The sequence below is a fragment of the Monoraphidium neglectum genome (assembly GCF_000611645.1).
Source record: "Monoraphidium neglectum strain SAG 48.87 unplaced genomic scaffold scaffold00801, whole genome shotgun sequence".
NCBI classification, from domain to species: domain Eukaryota; kingdom Viridiplantae; phylum Chlorophyta; class Chlorophyceae; order Sphaeropleales; family Selenastraceae; genus Monoraphidium; species Monoraphidium neglectum.
The window spans coordinates 1-8,004 of NW_014012827.1; the positions used below are offsets into that span (position 1 = coordinate 1).

General features: G+C 63.1%; 2 protein-coding genes across 2 annotated transcripts; both read right to left on the bottom strand.

Annotated features, from left to right (window-relative positions):
• Positions 1-142: 142 nt before the first annotated feature.
• MNEG_5398 (hypothetical protein) lies at positions 143-3,528 on the bottom strand (the record flags this gene model as incomplete). The annotated part of the gene is made up of 7 exons (XM_014046122.1): positions 143-418; positions 663-752; positions 1,650-1,888; positions 2,174-2,297; positions 2,450-2,683; positions 2,893-2,948; positions 3,258-3,528. The coding sequence occupies 7 exons, from the start codon at positions 3,526-3,528 to the stop codon at positions 143-145; spliced, it is 1,290 nt and encodes a 429-aa protein (XP_013901576.1).
• Positions 3,529-6,370: 2,842 nt separating this feature from the next.
• On the bottom strand, positions 6,371-6,592 carry MNEG_5399 (hypothetical protein; the record flags this gene model as incomplete). The annotated part of the gene is made up of 1 exon (XM_014046123.1): positions 6,371-6,592. The coding sequence occupies one exon, from the start codon at positions 6,590-6,592 to the stop codon at positions 6,371-6,373; it is 222 nt and encodes a 73-aa protein (XP_013901577.1).
• Between the last annotated feature and the right edge of the window lie 1,412 nt (positions 6,593-8,004).

The following is an 8,004-nucleotide window of genomic DNA, read 5'->3' on the forward strand; positions in this document are numbered from 1 at the left end:
GGTAGAAGGGGCGGGGTGGGGGAGGGGTAAAGAGATGTGAGGAAGGTGGAATTGGAAGGGCATGGGTGCGGCAAACTGCGCGGGAGGCACGCAACGCGCAGCGCAGGGGGTGTGGTGCATGTTTTGGCGGGGAGCCCGAGGTTCACGCTGCCCCGGACGGCGTGCGATCGAGCCCGTGCAAGGGCCGCTGTGCTCGCTGGCCCCGATCGAAGCGGCCAGGCCTGGCTCCCCAGAGCTGCGCCTGGCGCCGCCCACCCTTGATCTTCTCCTTGTAGCCGCTCTGGTCCAGGCTTAACCGCTGGCTCTCGTCCTTCAAGACCTTTGGGTGCAGAAAGTCAGTTGCAGCCGGGTGAGCGCGCATCGGGTTGCTGCGACGCCGCAGGCAGGCCGCAGCGAGCGCCAGGCGGCAGCCGTAAGACTGATGTCATGCCAGCCGCGTGAGATGGGGCCGCTTTGAAAGGGCGGCCTCGTCGAAGCGAGGGAGCTGGGCGTGCCAGGCGCGGCGGGCGAGCACGAGCCTGTCGCAGCAGCCAGGCGCTCAGCCGTGCCGGCGGTGAGGCCGCCACGCGCTCTCCTTGGGACTCGCGCCGCTGCAGGCACAGGCACTATAAAACCTGCGAGCGCATCTGATAAGCGTTATTGAGGGCCTGCCGAGCGCTCACCCTGATCTCATTATCCAGCAGCCGCGCCCGCTGGCTGATGGATTCTGCAGTCATGTGGTTGAACTCCTCCGGCAGCACGTCCTCCGCATCCTGCACCACAAGCACAGGCGCAGCGCGTCAAGGCATGTATGTACACCTACTGAGGGGTATGCGGCTGTCGCTGCGGCGCGCACAAGCACCGCTGCACACTTGCAGTGGCCGCTTGCACCAGGGCGGGTGTTGGGCGGTCGTGCATGCTGGGGCTCCCCAGGTTCAACAGCAGGCCCATGCTGATCCTGGATCAGAGGGTGCAATCAACTTCAGCTGTTTACAACACTCCAGGCTGCATTTTCTCGCCTGAAACACCTCCTTCTCGATGTCCATCTTGCTGTGGTGCCCGCCGGTGGGCCTGATATGTCAAGCGGTTTGCTATGTACTCTTGTAAAAATGGTAATCAGCTGTTGAAAGACAACTGAGCACTGCCCGCGCACAATCGATCTGGCTCTCGTGATGAACTGCGTATCAACGTTTGTTTTGAAAAGAAATATAATCAAACCAGCCGCGGATTATTGCATGCGGATCTGGCCCTTGATGGCAACCCAACCGCACAAGTGCTCAGGCTGGGTGCAGCAAAGCGGCACCAGCTCGAGCTGCTCATCCTCTTCAGGTGCACAACAAGCGGCCGCCCGACAATGGCTGTGAGGTGTGCATGTTTGTTTGAAAACAACCACCTTTACATTTCTCACACTTTTGCTACATAGCCGTGCGGTGATATGCACCCTTGGCCATTGCATGCTGCAGTTCCCCCTCATGTTCAAGGTCTGCTGCGCGCCAGTTGACAGACCGGCGATTTGTGTATCATGCACCGCGCAACCATGCCTGCCATACACGCTAATTGTTGACATGCGAAGATTGAGCGGCACCGCCCGTGTCACACTACCGAGCCTGCTACATCGGAACCTGCAGACGCACGCCGTCTGGTGAGTACTCCTCCCCAGGCCGCTGCACCCTGTTGCCCTCCTTGTCAAAAAACCGCCCCCCATTGATAATCTGCGGCACGGACGACAGCACCCTGAACGCTGCGTCTGCCGGCGTAAGGTAGTCTACGCTGCCGCCGCTGCCCTGCACGCCGCGTATCCGCTGCGCCAGCGCGGCGGCGACGGTCTCGGGCTCCTCCGCAAGAGCGTTGAAGAAGCGGCGCGCGGCCGGGGTCGAGTCTTTTAGCAGCAGCCCGGTCAGCATCATGCCTGGGGGCGCGAATGTTGGGTCCATTGTGTGACCAAATGATGAAGGTGGGGCGGGACAGACACCAGGGGCCCCGGGGTGCGCGTTTGTCGAGCCATGCAGATCAGGTGTTGGAATTCATCTGGAGACGGCTGTCCAGGGGGTGTGTATCATGACAGCAGCACATGCGGCGCATGGAGCACATGAGGGCTGATGTTATAGGGTGGAGCGCCACGCGCTATACCAAGTCGAGCAGCGCGCCGGTCCGTGCGCATGGTGCCGCTGTGTGCTCTGTGGCTTCACCACACCTGGGCTGAGGTTGTGCACCCCGATGCTGGTGACGCCGCTCTCCGCCAGCTCGGCGGCCAGGCTCTCACACAGCTGCGTCAGCGCGCGCTTCGTGGACTTGTGGGTGGCTGCCGACTTAGTGAACTACGCTTGGGGCAGAACAAACGGGGCGCGAGGGGCGATGCTATCGCGAACCTGGTGATGATGGGGGCTGCACGTTCTGTGCAAGGGATTCCAGGACCGAGGGCTCAGGGCCCCCAGCCAGGGCTCAAGGCTCGCCACACGGGCCGCCACACGAGACGCAGCACGCGCAGCGCGCCGGGCGCGCCGGCCGGCCCGGTGCGGCAAGGATCCTTGCCGGAGTCCCTCTGGACGGCCGCGGCGGGTCCGCATGTCACCTTGGCGCCCCACGCGCTAAAGCCGCAGTTGAACACATGGTAGATTGGCTGCTTGGAAGGCGGCTGCCGCCTCATCACCCGGATGGCCTCGCGGGAGCCTAGCAGTGACCCTAAGACGTTGGTCCCCACCACCTGCACGGCAGGTTTGCAGGGGACCCGGTCCTGGACCCATGGCCACATGTGTGTCAGGCAGGGGCGCCGCGCCGGACCGCGCGCCCTGGCTGCTGCGTTTTGCTTGCAAGCAAAACATGGCGGGTCGGAGCCGGCTCGCGGGCGTTGCTTGGCAGAGCGCGATCGCGCGTTGAGGGGCGCTGGCGGGCTGTGCCCTGGCGCGTGCGCACCCGGACGATCTCGTCGGGGTCCACGTCAGCGAGCAGCTTCTTGGAAGTCACCTCGCCTGGCAGCGGCAGCAGGAGGCAGGGGTTGCGCGCGCAGCTGTGGCACAAACGTGTGCATGCATGTGTGTGTGTGTGTGTGTGTGTGTGTGTGTGTGTGGAGGGGGACGGGAGGTGGTGCGCTGCCATCGGCGGTGCATTGAAGCGTCGCTGTTAAGTAGCAGCGGCAATTTTATTGACTCGGCCACAACCTCATGCGAATGCGCATGTGGCGGAAGCAAATCGTGGAGCAAGAAAGCCATGCCTTTACTTGCAGATAAGGCCCATCGCACGTGGTCCGAGCGCAGGCAGCACTGCTGCTCACGCCTCACCCGCGTTGTTGATCCACAGGTCAATGCCGCCCATCCGCTCCTCCGCCAGGTCAGCAACCGCCGCCACGTCCCTCGGGACGCTGCAGTCGGCCGTCATGCCGTGCACGCGGTCGCCGCCAAACTCGGCGCTCAGCGCGGCGAGCGCGGCGCTGACGCGCGTGCCCGTGCGGCCGCACATGACAACGGAGTCACCGGCGCGCAGACACTCCCGTGCCAGGGCTAAGCCAAACCCCTTGGAGCCGCCGGTTATGACGACGCGCTTGGCAGGCATGCTGCTGGTGCTGCTGCTGGGCTGGGGCCGGTCGTTGGTGCCAGACCTGGCTCTGGTGTTTCGCTCGCTGGCTGAGTTGACACGCCGGCAGCCGAACTGTCGCCGCTCGCCATCTGCATGCTTCGGAAGCGCAACACGATGGCTGCCTCGAACATATGCACCGCAGATTCCCGCAGCCAATCCACGACGCCTACACAGACATGGCTGCAGCGGGGAAGCCGCGAGCATGCTGCACTACGGTCGGATGAGATCCGACGCAATGCCAAAATCCACTGTAAACGAGAATCTTGCGCGATTGCACATGAAGTAGCTGGAAATTTGCTGCTTGCTTGGGTACGTCCGCCACACGCTCCCTGACAGCACCGTGTTGGTCACTCAGGCGACTGGCCTGGCCTGGTGATGTGACCCAACACTGGTATTCGCTGGCCTGACTGGCACGCTCATGTCCTGGTGTGCCCATGCCACCTTGATTTCTACTCACCTCTTCACAACCCTGCTCCAGCGCGACCTGCCATTCCCTGCATGTGACAGCTGTGTGGGACAGCTCCACCTCAGGCAGAGCTGTTTCAAAAAGGACAGCCCCGGGGAACGAACCAGTTGTGGATAGAATGCACTGTCTCTTTGCGAGGGGCGAAAACCCCATGTACAGGGTGCGCACAGCGACGAACTAACTGGACCTCGGCTGACCAGGGCACTGCTCTTGGACCAAGGGCCCACACGCTGCGGTCACATCAGCCTCAATCGCAGTTGGGTTACATAAGATTCAGATGCACTTGTCAAACGGTCAACCTTTGGTGAACAGGTTTGTGTGGGCGACCAGCGCCAAGATTTGGGAGCTCAGCAAGTCGCTGAGGTTGCGCAGTGCCATTGGTGAGGCAAGCATTCGCACGCAATTGACGACATATCTGGTCGCGCGCCTTGGCTCATCAAGACTCCTTGGTCGACAGCCCAAAAACACAGTGGCCGGCTTGGCGCCACCCACCGAACCCCTCTGCATGTGGCCCCTCTGTGCGCGCTGCCCACAACACAAGCGCACACATGTGCTGGCAAAGCAAGCTGTCCTGCTCTATTGATATCAGCGGCGGAGGGTGTTTCGGGGTCGACGATTGTGAATGCGTTCGGCGCATCAAAGCCTGGCAGGGATCAAAACACCGCATCTGCTCGCAAGTGGCGATGCAGCCGCCCGGCGGGGCAGCGTCTCGCCATAACGCAGCTCAACGACGCGGCCAGCTCAGAGGTTTGCAGTGCGGCCAGATGAAACGCCGATGGCCCGTTCTGCAACAACAGGCGAACCCTCCCCGCCCGGGCGGGTCGCCGCCCCCAGAACAGATATGATGGGCCGGACAGGAATACGCGTGTTTTGAAGCATGTGTTTTGGTGGATTAAAGTAGCAAAGGAGTAGGGTGGCCCACGCAGCAGCCAGCAGCCCAACAGGCGCATGTGATGCCACAGGACGCGTGTGGGGCCATGGTGACATAACGAAACGCATAAGGTCAGAGGGTGGGTCCGCCTGGTCACCGGAGAGGCCCGGTGTCTGATGTCTGGCGGCTGAGTGCACAGTGAGAGGACCAGCCCCATGGGTGTTGGCCAACACCGCTTTATCACCAGTGCCGTCCCATGCCGCACCCCAGCCGATTGGCAGCCACGCCCCCCTTGTCCGCAAACACATTGGAGCCCGCAGGTGGGGTGCACCGTGTGTTGAAGCATCGCGGGAACGTTGCACACACGAGACACGCATTCGCGGTGCGCCATGCGCGCATGAAAGAGGCGACAGTGACCAGGAGCGCGGAAATTTGCTTGCAGGAGTGACGGCGCTCTGACCTGCCAGCAATTATGGGCATTGGACACACGTTGCAAGCGTGGACTTGTGTTCAACAACATGGACTAGGCAGCAAAGTAAGCGTCTTGAGGAGGAAAGCAACTGTTGAGGGTCCTTCAAGTCGAAGGAAGCGGCGCGATTCGGGCGCCTGCCTTTTCCAGGCGCTCTTGCGTCGTCACACGCGCCGCCAGAGCCGCCGCGGCCCTCCGCCGCTGCGAGCGCACGTCACGACGCGGTGCGACGTGCGGCCTGACGGCAGCAGCTGCTGTGGCTCCGCGCCCTCATTGTTGGGGGGTCTTTGGCTCCCGCATCACACCAGGGTACAGGGCTTGGTCTGCGGCGTGCACGTGGCCCGTGGCAAGCTCTTGAGGGAGGTGCGCTTGGATATTGTGGCGAGGCCGAGCTCGGCGGTGCACCTGCAGGCCGCCTTGAACCCCGACCCAGAGTACTCCACATTGAAGACCGGCTTGTTGGCTGTCGAGAGGGGGCGCGGGCGCGTGGGCGCAGGGGGGTGTTCTCGTTGGGAGCAGGGGAGGCGGAGGCGGCGGGGGCGCCGGGCCGCCTGGCATGAATGCTTTGACGGGCGAGGCTGGCGTGGAGAAGTTGGGCGGGCACGCACGCGGGGACCCGGTGGAATGTGCCATGGGAGGCGATGACTGCGGGGCAGCCGCGGGGGGGCGGCAGGCACCGCCCCTTACCAGATCTGGCCGCTTGGTACGCGTCACACTCCTTCTTCCGCCCGCAGTCCCTGCAGGTGAAACGGGAGGGCGCCGGGAGGGTTGGGATGCACGGCAAGCAGCGGAGTGAGGGCAGCTTCCCGGTCAGTGCGTGCAGTTTATACAGTAACAACACATCATGCCACCCTTTGCCCTAGCTTGAATAGCTGGATGCGAGGCCGCCCCTGCGTGCACCGTCAGTCGCCCCTGCGTGCGCTGTCAGGCGCGCCCCTTTTCCCCCGCCCCCTGCTTGCAGACCGCTCCCTGTTCAGCCGGCAATCAAGGTTCGCCATCAACATCGAGGTGCTCACTCGTTCACAAAGAAGTCGACGGCGTCCACCAGCTGGGAAATATGGTCAACGTCGTTCTGCAGCCCGACGCCCAGTCCGAGGTTGTGCGCTGCGTCGGCCAGCCACCTGTTATAGACGATCTGGTCGGCCTCGGAGAAGTCGAGGCCGTTCCGCTTGGCGTACGTGTCGGCCAGCCCAAGGACGATGGCAACAAAGCCGTTAGACTTGCAGCCCGTCATTATCTGGGCAAAGGCGGCGCGCGGCACGCAGTGAACAAGGCAGTCAGCTTAAAACGCCGACGCTGGCGGCACGGAGAGCAACCAATGCGCCACGGCGGTGTTTGAGTGGGAGCGCGCACACGTTGGAGAGGGCGGGGGAGGGCAAGATCTTGTGGGCTCGCCTGGATCATGGCGGCCCTGACGGCTGCAGATTTGATGTCAATGTAGTAATCCTTCCCCTTGAAGCGCTTCCCGTAATCCCCCAGCGCCAGCCCGAGGGTGGTGCTGGTCTTGGACGGCTTCAGGGCAGTCCCCACGCTCAGCCAGCAGACCGGCACGCTGCTGGCGCCTGTAATCGACGCGCCGGCGTTTGCTGTCGCGGCGTGCCAGTCCAAGATGAAGACCTGCGACGGTTGGTCGTGGGTGTTGATGAGCAAAGTGTTGAGGTTCGGGGCTTCTACACAACAGGGGGAGGTTGCAGGCATGTGCGCGCTTGCGCTGATGACAGGCAGGCTCCAGGCGCGGCGGCACAACTTCTTGCCGCAGTGGCAGCCGCCGAGGCGCACTATTGCGGACGTCTCTCCTCCTTTGTCCCCACCCCCCCATACACACACACACACACACACCTGAACACCGGGCAGCAGGTCCACGGAGGGATTGAAGGCGGCGGCCATCGTCAGGATGTTGAACTGGAGGCCGGCCGCCATCGTCGGGGCCCACCAAGATTTGTTGAAGGTGCTTGGGGGCGGGCTTGGGCTGGGCCCAAGACTGGGGCTGGTGCTTGGATTGGGATTCTGGCTGGGATCTGGGTCGGGGTACGCGACGCCGGCGCACTCAACCCAGTCGCTCGAGAGCTGGGGGTCCGCCTGAGGGGGCGGGGACGAGGTGCCGGGGGTCAGGGACGCGGGGGCGAGGGGCGGCGGCACGCGCTTCAAAGGCGGGCGGGGCGACGGGAGCGCGTGCAAGGTGCTGAAGGTTGATATTTGTTGGGTGAGGTGGGCAGGCTGGGAAACTGTGATCGCGGGCATGCCTGTGCGCACCTTGTAAAGGGTGCGGATCCCATAGTCGAGCTGCTTGAGGCACGCATCTGTGAATTTTGACTTGACGTATTCGACAGCCCACACGGGCTTTTGGACTGCGTGTGCGCGGGGTCAGATGAGGTAGGGGTGGGATTGATTGGGCAAGAGGCCGCCATGGCGCAGGGTTGCGGGAAAAACCACGAGGATGGGGGAGCGACGGCGGTGCGGGGGGGACCGTGGATCGCGTGATTTCGGGCATGGTGGATGCGCAATATGCACGGGTGTGAGCAAAGGGAAGAGTCCGTGCGGATTGGCAAAACAACAACAAAATTGTTAGGGGCGGCTTACCAGCCTTGACGGGGGCGTACACGCCGCACTCGCCATACTCTTGGCACTGCCTGATGTGCACCGGGG